The sequence below is a fragment of the Rhinoderma darwinii genome, chromosome 6 (genome assembly GCF_050947455.1).
Source record: "Rhinoderma darwinii isolate aRhiDar2 chromosome 6, aRhiDar2.hap1, whole genome shotgun sequence".
In the NCBI taxonomy this organism is placed as follows: domain Eukaryota; kingdom Metazoa; phylum Chordata; class Amphibia; order Anura; family Rhinodermatidae; genus Rhinoderma; species Rhinoderma darwinii.
The window spans coordinates 75,273,614-75,287,379 of NC_134692.1; the positions used below are offsets into that span (position 1 = coordinate 75,273,614).

General features: G+C 41.2%; 1 protein-coding gene across 1 annotated transcript in view; it reads left to right on the forward strand.

Annotated features, from left to right (window-relative positions):
• WIPI2 (WD repeat domain, phosphoinositide interacting 2) overlaps positions 1-13,766 on the forward strand; it is a 78,314-nt gene that overhangs the window by 10,829 nt on the left and 53,719 nt on the right. Inside the window, exon 2 of the mRNA XM_075829964.1 lies at positions 12,685-12,782. Coding sequence (XP_075686079.1) covers positions 12,685-12,782 — 98 coding nt within the window. The remainder of the gene's footprint in view (positions 1-12,684; positions 12,783-13,766) is intronic.

Here is a 13,766-nt window from a genome sequence, read left to right on the forward strand (position 1 = left end):
AGTTTATACATGAATTTGCTTTCAATAGGGTATGTAGAGAATTCTGCGATAGGTTTTCACAACCACTAAGGGATATTAATTGGCTAGAACATTATTTGATATTTCCCAATTTACCTAAAGGTCTCCTCTCTAAAATATATACTAAACTCCTACAGTTAGCGTCTCCGGCTAAACCTGGGTACATGATAGCATGGGAAAAGGAGCTGTCTGTCACCTTTACCCCTTCTGAAGTCTCCGTGGTCTTGTCCAACTCGCAGGGTTTTTCCCGTTGTGTTAAGATCCAAGAGAATTCCTTTAAGACATTGACAAGATGGTATAGAACCCCTCAGATCCTCAATAAATGGAGGCTTACTACGGATGAAATGTGTTGGAGGTGTGGAGTGGAGGTGGGGTCTATCTCACATTTATGGTATCACTGTTCAGTCCTGCAGAAATTCTGGGCTGAGGTTGGGAGACTTATTAATGTAATATGTGGGGCGAACATATGCCTTACCCCCGAATTGGTGCTGATATGGCTACCTAACATCTCGTTTAGACCATCTAAGCATTCTCTAGCAACCCACTTGCTGACAGCAGCTAAACTTCTCATCCCTATGAATTGGAACTCTAAGTCTCCGCCTACAATCCCTCAATGGCTAGAAAAAACTAGACAAATCTTCAGAATGGAAGAACTTGCGGGGTGGGAGAGTGGCACACATGTAAAATTTCTAAATACGTGGAAGAGTTGGGTAGATTTTACTAAGAGCCCCGTGTATAGCCATAATATGACACCCTCCCTCTTAACCTGACCTATTCTGTACATAGGTCACTATCTCATACACAGAAGAGGAGCTTACTAATGCATATACTGACTTTACTAGGCTCTAATGGTGGTCACCTGTTTTATTTTATTTTATTTTGTTGGTTTATTTGTGTTATTGTTTATCAGTTGTCAAAAACAAAAGAATTGCCCCTGATAGATAACGCTGGTATGCCTGAATAGGTATGGCATGGATAAGGCAGGTAGACCTTTAATAAAGCCATATATGGCCAGGTTCAAGAAGCTTACAAATATGATTAAGATTGTACTTGCCATATGTTTTTATGTCTCCTTTAAGGCCTGCGTGCCGCATACTCTTATGTTATATATTTTATGCCGGGTTGCATGTCAAGCTCACATGTTATAAAACTTTTCTCAATAAAAATATATTGAAATAAAAGGGCGTTAAAACCTGAGGGGTATGAAGCAGATTATACCATTTCTTCAAAATTTCCTTCAAAACATGAGAGGAGCTCGAGTGGGACAACGAGTGCCAATCCGATCAAAACACAGATTTCAAAGATAAAGGGGCACAGTTATGTTCGATATTAACCCGTAGTTTAGTTTCGGAGTGATAGATCATATTCAAGTCCCTATTGATGGTCTATGATATAACGTAAAATCTGGGAGTACCACTTCACCGGTGCTGCTGGACCTTATTAGAATATTATGACGTAGGTGTGGAGTGCAACCCCTCCGCACAAATTCCCTGGCAAAACGTCTAAGACTTAGAAGAAAGGTACTGGGCAATGCTCGAGGCAGTGTACAGAAAATGTATAACAACTTAGGCAAAGAATCCATTTTTAAAACCTTGATCCTACCAAACCATGGGCAATTTGGCCCTCTTTCGCCAATCTAACCTCAATTGCTAAAATATTGGAATATAGTTAAGAAGAAAAACCTCATCACGGTCTGCAGGAATCTCAACTCACAAATATTTCAAGGATCTGGACTGCCAGTGAAAAGCAAAGGCATCTCACAAAAAAGAGACCTCCGTCGAGGGTAATGTAATATTAAGAATGTCAGATTTCTGGAGGTTGACCTTGAAATTAAAGAGCCAAGCAAATCAAATTCCTTCATTATCACTGGAAGTTCAATCCTTGGTGATGAGAGAATAATCAATAGGTCATCAGCATATATAGCAAACTTATGATGTTTTCCCCCAATATGAATACCCCTAATAGTTATTGTCTCGAAGCTCATTCACCAATACCTCAGTGACCAAGATGTAAAGAAGGGGTGAAAGTGGACTTTTCCTTGCGGTGTTCCATTTTTAATCTCAAAAGGATCTGACAAAGATCCGTTAATCCGACTTGTGCCCGAGGACCATGGTAAAGAGACATAACTCTAGAAACAAATGTATCCCCCAGACTTTGTATGGTCGCCACCAGGAAGCTCCAACTCACTCGATCGAAGGCCTTCTCAGCATCAATGGATAAAAGGCAAAGAGGGATTCTCTGGGTCCGAGCCCGAGAAATCATGGACAGTGTTTTAATCATATTATCTCGTGCCTCACATCCTGGTACAAACCCCCACATGTTCCTTATCTATGAAGGATGACGTATGTTGTCTCAACCGTAAAGCTAGTATTTTGGGGTATATGGGTCGGAAATTTCCACATACCGGGGGTGTTTGCCTGGCTTTGGCAAAACTGTAATGTGTGCCAAAAGGGCTTGACTCAGAAAAGGGCTAAAATTTAGGAGTAAATCTATCAGGCTCTGGGATCTCACTGGCTTTAAGATCTTTAATTACAACAGCCAATTCCACTGTTGAGAAGTCCTCACCTGACAAACTCTTCTTTGGATGAGAGCTTAGGGGGCGGACCAGAATAGGATCGAAAGTCCGATTTAAAATATCTGTAGTTCAATAGACTTTCCCCCTAGAGGTAGAGTTAAGAGACAGAAGATAAGACCCTGGGGTGAATAGGTCTAGACAGCCATCTCCCGTATTTGTTACTATACTTCCGGATTTTGTCTCGCGCACAAATGTATTTTTGATCTAAAATGGAGCAGATTTTTTGTTTTAATGTTAGCAATATCCCCTGCGGTACCATCAGAAGGAGGTAGTGCATTACTAGTTTCCAATTGTGCTAAAGTCCGGAACAAGGCCGAAAGCTCACCTGTTCTCCGTCTCTTCAGTTTAGCCCCGTGAGCAATGAACAAGCCCCGCACTACTCATTTGAACGCTTTCCATTTTATTTTAGCTCTGGTATAGTCTTGTGCATGATTAGCCACAAATTCCTTGACAGCTTTTTTAGTAGCTGAAGAACATGCCTCATCAATCGTAAATTGTCATTAAGTCTCTACTGAACTCTAGGTGGAGCACAGATTTTTCTAAGGACCCCAATACTGAAGCAGGAGCTAACCATAAGAAAAGATCCATGGAGCACTGAAGACCTTTCTAGCAGATGGAGTAACAAAAAGGGGTGATCTATCCTAGAATGACTATTAGATGCAGCATAGAAAAACTAATGTCCATAGTAATACGAGGTAAAATCCTCCATAAAACAACCAGCTGCAGGTCCGTCATGGCCCTTTTAAGTCTACAAATTTCTCTAGATAAAGATGACCTAACTGCAGAGGAGTCCTGCAACAGATCAAAACAGAGGTTGAAATCCTTGATTGGGAAAATAGCTTTAGCCACTGTTAGATTCTTATCAGCAAATGCAATTTTTAGAAATAAGGAACGACTTTCCGCATCATATAAAGAATCTAAAATCACAGTGGAAAATTATCTATGAAAGGCAATGGACACCCACCAGTCTTAGTCGAAGGATGTGGGCAATGAAACCAAGTTTGGTAGTATGAATTTTTACAAGCGGGAACACTGGGGGCTTTAAAATGAATTTCCTGAATAAGAGCAATTGATACTTTTACTTATGTAGATAATACTGGACCTGACCTTTTCAGGTTTATTTAACACTCTAGCGTTGTAGGTGCCAAATGTAATTCTAAACATCATAAAAAACCCATTGATGACCATATAACAACAATGAGACATCGCTAAAGGGGAGATAGGAAAAGCAAGGGAAGACAGGACAAAACACATAAATCACAAATAAACCTCATCGGTATCAAAGTAGAAACTTCCATCGCCACAAAGGCACTAAAGCGACACTTTGTGTCGCCTCCCTATATGTGGGAGGAAGAAACAAATAGCGGTGGGAGGGCACCCCCATGCACCAAAATGAAAGATGCCATAGAAGGTACATGACATAAGAAATTGTGAGGTTCTAAATAGTAATCATAGAAAGGGCAGATAAAAAATAAGCATCGTATGATCCCAAAATGGGTTGAAAATACATAAAATGCTGAGTAAAATAGAGAATAAACCCGTCTAAGCTAATACATAGCAGGAACAAGAACATGTCTATGACCTCATTATTCGGTAACCTGTGAAAGAAACGTATGTTAACCCCTTAACCCCTTAAGTGTTAAGCCACAATTGACTGCCCGATCCACAATAGCGGGCCGCGATGGCTACTATGGCAACCAGAATCCTAACAATGGATTCTGGCTACGCCATCTACGGAAGCCTAGTGGGTCCTGACGAAGTCAGGACCCACTATGCTTGCTGTCAGTGAGTAGCTGACAGCTCTAATAGACTGCACTACGCATGTAATGCAGTGTATTAGAATAGCGATCAGGGCCTCCTGCCCTCAAGTTCCGTAGTGGAACAAAGTAAAAAAGAGTTGTGTAAAAATAAGAAAAAAAAAGCTTTAAAAGTAAAAATCCCCCTTTTTCCCTTATCAGTTCTTCATTATTAATAAATATAAATAAACTATACATAATTGGTATCGCCGCGATCGTAACGGCCTGAACTACAAAATTATTTCGTTATTTATCCCGTGCAATGAACGCCGTAAAAGAAAATAATAATAAACCGTACCACAATCAAAATTGTTTGGTCACTTCACCTCCCAAAAAATGGAATAAAGAGATCAAAAAGTCGCATGTACCTAAAAATGGTACTGATCGAAACTACCGTTCGTTACGCAAAAAATAAGTCCTCGCATGGCTTTATTGATTGAAAAATAAAAAAGTTATGGCTCTTAGAATAAGGCAACACAAAAAGGCAAAACATTTTTACAAAAAGTATTTTATCGTGCAAACACCATAAGGGTATGTGCACACACACACTAACTACGTCCGTAATTGACGGACTTATTTCGGCCGCAAGTACCGGACCGAACACAGTGCATGGAGCCGGGCTCCTAGCATCATACTTATGTACAATGCTAGGAGTCCCTGCCTCGCTGCAGGACAACTGTCCCGTACTGTAATCATGTTTTCAGTACGGGACAGTAGTTCCACGGAGAGGCAAGGACTCCTAGCATCGTACATAAGTATGATGCTAGGAGCCCGGCTCCCTGCACTGTGTTCGATCCGGTACTTGCGGCCGAAATACGTCCGTCAATTACGGACGTAATTAGTGTGTGTGCACATACCCTAAGACATAAAAAAAAAACTATAAACATCTGGTATCGCCGTAACCGTATCGCCCCGCAGAATAAAGTGAATGTCATTTATAGCGCATGGTGAACGCGGTAATAAATAAATGAAAAACAATAGTAGAATTGCTGTGTTTTAGTCACCATGCCACTTAAAAATAGTATGAAAACTGATCAAAAAGTCGCATGCACCCCATGAAAACTACAATTAATTCCTCAAGGGGTCTAGTTTCCAAAATAGGGTCACTTTTGGGGGGTTTCCACTGTTTTGGCACCAAAAGACCTCTTCAAACCGGACATGGTGCCTAATAAATTAAATTAATTAAATTTCACCTCTACTTTGCTCTAAATTCCTGTGAAACACCTAAAGGGTTAATAAACTTTCTAAATGCTGTTGTGAATACTTTGAGGGGTCTAGTTTCTAAAATGGGTTGTTTTATGGGGCTTTCTAATATATAGGCTCCTCAAAGCAACTTCAGAACTGAACTGGAACCTAAAAAAAATATAAAAATTAGGCAATACTTCGCTTCTTACATTATACTGATAATGAGCCGTGCCCACCCCGAGATGAGCCCCGTTTTGACCGTTTGTATAAACTGAGACCCTTATTAGACCGTTTCAGTGCCCGGTTTTCCCAAGCATACACCCCCGAGAAGTGTATTTCTATTGATGAGTCCTTAGTACATTTTAAAGGGAGGCTTCAATTCCGGCAGTACCTGCCGAGTAAGAGGGCAAGGTATGGCGTGAAGATGTATGAGCTGTGCGAGAGTGCATCAGTACCTACACATTTAGGATATATGAAGGGAAGGACACCAGTGCTCAGCTCCCAGAATGCCACCCCCCCCCCCACCTGACTGGGAGTTAATTCTAAATTGTTTGGGATTTGGTGCACCCACTGCTGGACCAGGGTTACCACCTCTACCTGGATGATTTTTATACCAGCATCCCACTCTTCAACTGCCTCGCTTCCAGTCCTGCGGCATGCGGCACTGCTAGAAGAAATCGGAGAGGCCTCCCTAAGACTCTGCAGGGCAAACACTCAGAAGGGGTGAGAGCCGGACACATTCTAGCAGCAACATATTGTGTGTCAAGTAAAAAACAAGAGAGATGTCCTTGTATTGACAACAATACATAACCTTCTGTGTTACAGGAAAAAAATGAATAAAATTGAAATTCATCAAGAAAAATGAAATTTGCAAATTTCACCTCCACTTTGCTTTAATTCCTGTGAAATGCCTAAAGGGTTAAAAACTTTCTAAATGCTGTTTTGAATACTTTCAGGGGTCTTGTTTTTAAAATGGGGTGTTTTATGGGGGTTTCTAATTCATAGGCCCCTCAAAGCCACTTCAGAACTGAACAGGTACCTTAAAAAAAAGGCTTTTGGAATTTTCTTAAAAATATGAGAAATTGCTGTTTATGTTCTAAGCCTTGTAACGATCAAGAAAAATAAGAGAATGTTCAAAAAACTATTCAAATCTAAAGTAGACATATGGGAAGTGTGAACTAGTAACTATTTTGGGTGGTTATAACCGTCTGTTTTACAAGCAGATGCGTTTAAATTCAGAAAAAATGCTATTTTTTCTAAATTTTCTCTAAACTTTGCAATTTTTCACAAATAAACACTCAATATATCGATCAAATTTTACCACTAACATAAAGCCCAATGTGTCACGAGAAAACAATCTCAGAATCGCTTGGATAGGTTTAAGCATTCCCAAGTTATTACCACATAAATTGAAATATGTCCGATTTGGAAAATGGGCTCTGAGCCTTAAGGCCAAAACAAGGCTGCGTCCTTAAGGGGTTAAAGAGAACCTTTCACCTGCCCATACGTGTGGTGCGTGTAATAGGCAGGCCTTCACAAACACTGTCTCACTTGAAATAATTTTTCTAACTTCCTCCGTTATTTACTTATCGGTGCCATTCTATTTGGCGCCCGATATGTAAATAAGCCCCATAACTGTCAACGAAGCGTTTCTAGCTAACTAAATGGCAAGGGGGCGTGATGACTTCGCTCTGACACTGTCCAATCAGCTATGGACAGTGACGGGGTGGCTAGCGCTGTGTTCCCTCCCTCGAAAACGCACACAGACTTAGAGCGCTCTCTGCAGAACCACCAGTGTGTGTGTGTGTGTGTGTGTTTGTGTTACATCTATTATCTCTTAAATTTGAATGACTATACAAAAAAATTTGTGCGAATATCGCTCCGTCTAATATGGCCTTAAAGGGTAACTAAACGTTCAACAAATTTCTGACGTCATATTGACATGTCAGAAGTTTTGATTGGCGATTGCTAAAACAAAGCGGCAGAAGCGCTCATGTGAGGGCTTAGCCGCTTAATTTCTGTTCGGCTTTTTCCGGAAATCAATATAGCGGTGTACGGGCTCAATAGAAAGTCTGAGCGCGTACACCGCTACGTCGGCTTTCCGGGAAACGAATGTCAGAAGTTTGTTGAGCGTTTAGCTAGCCTTTAACCCCTTCCCACAAAATACGTGAAGGAGACGGAGCTAGCTTAGGAGCTGAGCCAGCGCCATCACCGCCGGGTGCCAGCTTTATGTTACAACTGGCAACCTGATGGAACGGCCATGACCCAAGCTAGCCGATTAACCCCTCAGATGCTGCAATCAATAGAGATTTTTTTTTTAGCCGCTCGGGGGCGGGGTCTAAAAGGCTTCCGGTACAATCGGCAAGATGGCATCGGCTCAGCTTCCGGCTCAGAAGCTGAGCCGGCGTCATCAGCAGTGGGTGTGTAACTATATGTTACAGCGGACACCTCGCTGTAACGGCAGTACCCGGAGCTAGCTTCGATTCCTGCCATTAACCCCTTCGATGCATCGATCCAATTAGATCGCTGCATTTTAGGGGTTTGTAGCAAATCGGCAGCCTGCCATGTGATGGCAAGGCTGGCGACTGCTACTATGGTAACAGGAGGCCTAACAATGGCCTTCTGTCTGCCGTTCCGCCCTCCAGAGGCGAAGCCTGATCGGCTTTCTGTCAGTGAACAACTGACAGTTCTAATACATTGCACTACATAGGTAGTGCAATGTATTAGAACATCAAACAAACAGTTGGAGCTTCAAGTCCCTTAGTGGGACTGAAGAAAAGTGTAAAAATAAAAGTTTTAAAAATACAAGAGTTTCAAGTAATAAACTAAAACAAAATCGCCCTTTTTCCCTCATCATGTCATTTATAATTGAAAAAAATAATAAAGCCATACATATTTGGTATTGCCGTGTCCGTAACGACCTGAACTATAAAAATATTATGTTATTTATCCCGCGTAGTGAACACCGTAAAAAAAACAAACTAAAAAATACTGCCATAATTGCTGTTTTTTTGGTCACTTTGTCTTCCAAAAATGTAAATAGAAAGTGATCAAAAAGTCGCATGTACCCAAAAATGGTACCTATAAAAACTCTAACTAAAACAAGCCCTCATACAGCTCCGTCGACAAAAAAATTAAAAAGTTATGGCTCTAACCACTTGGCGCCAGAAAAAATACTTTCTCTTTACAAAAGTAATTTTATTGTGCAATAAGTTGGAAAACATAAAAAAAGTGCTATAAATTGGTATCGCCGGAATCGTACTGACACGCAGAATAAAGGTAACATGTAATTTATGATGCATGGTGAATGCTGTATAAAAAACGATGCCAGAATTGCTGTTTTTTTGTCATCTTGTCTCCCAAAAAAAAAAGGATAACTGGTTCCCCACTGCTGGCTGTATTTTTACGGCCTGCGGTCAGGGTCCTTAAAACCCGAGCCATAGACTTTTTACGGCTCGGGTTTTAACTTGCTGCCCGCGCGATCGGGCAGCTGAATGTCGGGTCTCCGGCTGTCAGTGACTGCCGGGGACCCTGAGGAGAAGATAGAAGCTGCTTCTGTCTTCTCCGATGTCTTTTTACACAGCGCTCAATGAACGCTGTGTATAGGAATAGAGACAGCAGCAGTGGCGCTGTCTCTATTCCTCCCGGTGATCATGTGACTGGTCACATGATCGCCGGGTGCCGTTACTTACAGACTAATGCTGCTGGGTCTAACAAGACCCAGCACAGCCCTATTAGTGACAATCGGCACTATGAGAGGGCTGATTCCCCTGTAACTGGGGCTGCTGTGCAGCTCCAGTTACAGTGGAAAAACATGGTGTAAAAGAAAGAAAAAAAATATATAAAGTTTCCCCAAAGGTCTTTTTTGACCTTTTGAGGGACAGACCATAATAATAAAAAAATAATAAAGTGCAAAAAATAAATAAATAATAAATACACACAAAATACCCACCCCCAAAAAAACAGTTCCCCCCCCCCGCCAATCATTGTTGTAACGCTAGCGCTGACCCAATTACCCTAATATAGACATGTAATATATTAAAATTTACGGTAGACAATGACGATCACAAATAAAAGGTCTATTTTAGGGTAAAACTATGTTATTACCCAAAAAAAATAGCTGAAACGTAAAAAAGCTTATTTTTTTACTATTATTTTCAAACTTTATTAATAAAAATTCTAAAACAGCAAAAAAGGTGTGTATAAAAACGATAAAAAATGAAACCTGCATTGTCTACGGAAAAACGTCGCAAAAATCACGTCGTTAGCCCAACAAATAAAGTTATAGCCATTTAACTAACACGTGCTAAAAATGGCTAAACGGTGTCTGGTCCTGAAGGCGCAAAATAGCCCGGACCTGAACTGGATAAAAAGTGATCAAAAAGTCGCATGTACCCCAAAATGGTACCATTAATAACTATAGCTCATTCTGCAAAAAACACAGCACTCATACCACTACATCTATCAAAAAATAAAATTAGTTAAGGCTCCAATAAGTTTAGGAAAGAAAAATATGCAGTTGTGCAGGTCCTTGGGGAACGTTTCATCTATTTCAAGAGGCGAGTTATCAAGGCCCTACAATTAGGGAAGCAGGAAGGGGACAGCTCAAACATATCTGCTGGAAGCGAGGGCACCCGTATTATACCAGGACAACAATTCCGAGCAAAATTCCCCAAACTGCAAAGGTGAAGAGTGTGGACCAAAAGGGGGATAAGAAAGGACATTTATCAGTGCGACATCGGCCTGTGCAGAAAGGATTTCTTCACAGCGTAACACACACCTATGGATTATTTTATTGGTTACCCCATTATTATACCACCTGACTATGCCCCTGATGTACTCTGCCCAGCTTGCATGTACCCCCACATTATAAACGGAAAACCAGTAAAACTCCAAACAAAACTATTACCAAGCAAAATCCACACTCCAAAAGATAATTGGCGCTACCTCCCTTCTGAACCCTACAGCGTGCGCAAACTGCAGTTTACTTCCACATATATGGCATTGCCATACCAGGGAGAACCCTTTTAACAATTTTTGGTGTTTGTCTCTCCAGTGGCATAAGCTGGGCATGACATATTTGCCACTGAAATGGCATATCTAGGGAAAAATGTAAATTTTTACTTTGCACCTTCCGCAGCACAATCATTTATGGAAAAGACCTGTTGGGTGAAAATGCTCACTTCACCCCTTAATAAATTCCTTGAGGGGTGCAGTTTCCAATATGGGGTCACTTGTCAGGGGTTTCTTTTATTTCACATCGGAGCCTCTGCAATTGTGAATCAATACTTTGTAAGTCGCCAAATTAGGCCTCAATTTGACATGGTACTCTTTCACTCCTGAGCCTGGTCGAATGTCCAGGCAAAAGATTAGGGCCACATGTAGGGTGTTTCTAAAACCGGGAAACACTGCATAATAATTATAGAGCTGTCTTGTTATGGTGGCACAAACTGGGCACCACATATTGGCATATCTATGGAAAAATAAAATTTTCACTCTGCAACATCAAGAGTACACCAATTTCTGTCATTTTTCTTTTTTCACTGCCCAATTCTAATAAAATCTATGGAACCCCTGTCGGCTCAATGGATTTGACTTTAAAATACTGATGCAAAATGCTGACCTAATCTGCAATGTGTGTGGGGGTGTGAGACCGTACTGTGTATACCTAGGTAATTGGATCTCACTCTTCGTTTAGATGTGATAGTAGGGCTTTAAAGAGACTCTGTCACCACAGTATAAGTGCCCTGTCTCCTACATAAGGAGATCGGCGCTGTAATGTAGGTGACAGTAATGCTTTTTATTGAAAAAAACGATCTATTTTCACAACGTTAGGATCGATTTTGGTTTATGCTAATGAGCTTTCTTAATGCCCAAGTGGGCGTATTTTTACTTTCGACCAAGTGGGCGTTGTACAGAGGAGTGCATGACGCTGACCAATCGGCATCATGCACTCCTCTCCATTCATTTACACTGCACTAGCGATATAGATATATCGCTATGTGCAGCCTCATACACAAACCCTAACATTACTAGTGTCCTGATAATGAATACACATGAAATCCAGCCTGGACGTCATGTGTACTCAGAATCCTGACACTTCTGAATCTTTTTTGTGAGATTCCGGCAAGTGAAACGAAATCTCGCGAGATTACGGAGCTAAACGAGATTCCGTTTCACTTGCCGTAGATTACGCGAGATTACGCGTCCTCTGCTGTAACTACCACAGACGGAGTAACGAAGTGCAGAGATTGTGAATAGACATCCCGTGGAATGTCTATTCACTGTCTAAACACTTCAGTATTGTTAATGTGTTAGTATAGTAAGTAATGAATGGAGAGGAGTGCATGATGCTGATTGGTCAGCGTCATACACTCCTCTGTACAACGCCCACTTGGTCTAAAGTAAAAATACGCCCACTTGGGTATTAAGCAACTCATTAGCATAAATGAGCATAAATCTAAAATCGCTAATAAAGTGGTAAAAATAGATTGTTTTTTTTAAATAAAAAGCACTGCTGTCACCTACATTATAGCGCCGATATTCTTATGTAGGAAATAGGGCACTTATAATGTGGTGACAGAGCCTCTTTAAATCCCAGCATTGATATTTTTATCTCAGTAGTATTCAGTGTGTGCCGTGTCGGCTTCAAAAGTGTCTGATATCGTTTGTATTTTGTTAGGTCAGAAATATGCAAACACATATCATGAATTTGTTTAGCAAACTCTTTCACTGCTGATGCTAATTTAACCTTGAACATGTTTGTATGTTGTGAAAAAATGCTGTTTTGGCTTCTGACTGCCTACCATTCGGGGGTTTCTGTGTTCTAAATTGGAGGGTCTGGAACCATATGGGGGGACATGTTGGGGTTGCAGGGGCCTGAGAGGAAACCAACAACTCTGGTAAAGTTCTGCTGATTGGTTCTTGGCTCACGTCTGACAACTTCCCCTTCTTCCTTTTCTTATGGCCAGGTGGCAGTGACTGTAGGGCTTGTTGGATTGTGTGAAATGATCATTATTATGACTACTTTTATGTTACGCTACGTATTTCCCCTGTGACTGGACCTGCCATAGCACTCACAATTCTTGTCTTTTATGTATTATTTTTAAGGTCTCTGTGCACTGTCAATTAATGGAGAAAATTGTTACTTGGCATATCCTGGGAGCGCCACCATTGGAGAAGTCCAGGTCTTTGACACTGTCAACTTGGTGAGTGAGGAGTGTTATAAATATTACTTTTTTTACATTATTTACAGTTGAAATGGTTTTAGGGTATGTGCACACAACATCAAAAAACGTCTGACAATACGGAGCTGTTTTCAAGGGAAAACCGCTCCAGACTTTCAGACGTTTTTTATTCAAAGTCTCGTTTTTGGAGCTGTTTTTCTAGAGAGTCTGAAAAACTGCTCCAAAAACGGCTACGTAAAAACCGCCCCGTCGAAGCAGAACGCAGTTTTTCCCATTGAAAGCATTGGGCAGATATTTGGAGGAGTTGTGCTTCCGAAAATACACCGTGTGAACATACCCTTACAAGCAAACCAAAGAAATATAATAGCATTGTTCTGCTATATTTTTTTTCATTTTTTGTTTTCGTGAAACAAATCTATTATTCGGCTGAGTTCGCACGGGATGGATATGATGCGGAATAGCACGCAGTGTATCTGCCCTGTGCGCCGCAGGGAATTCCGTGCAAAAAAACTTGTGCAGTTCTTCAGCCCGGAATGTCCACTGCGGAAAATTGCAGCACTTAGCCGGCCTCCTGGCAGGCCGGCCTCCTGGGATGACGTTTCATCCCATGTGACTGCCACTACAGCCTGTGATTGGCTGCAGCTGTCATATGGGATGAAACGTCATCCCAGGAGGCCGTGCTGGAGGGAGGAACAAGGACTTCTGGGTAAGTATCAGACTTCTTTTTTTTTTTTTTTTTTTTTTAAACAGAGTTGCGTTTTTTGCATTGGGATTGCTGCGAACCCTGCCACAAAAAATGCAACAACTGCAATTTTTTTCGAGGGACTTAGCTCTCATTGAATTCAATGGGGAAAAGCCGCACAAATGAGCAGCATTTACGCAAATACAATTGACATGCTGTGGAATAAAACTGGACCGCAGGTCAATTTCTGAGTGTTTTTTTCCACTTCGTGTTTAGACAGCGTGTGGATGAAATTTATTCATATCTCATCCACTTTGCTGCTA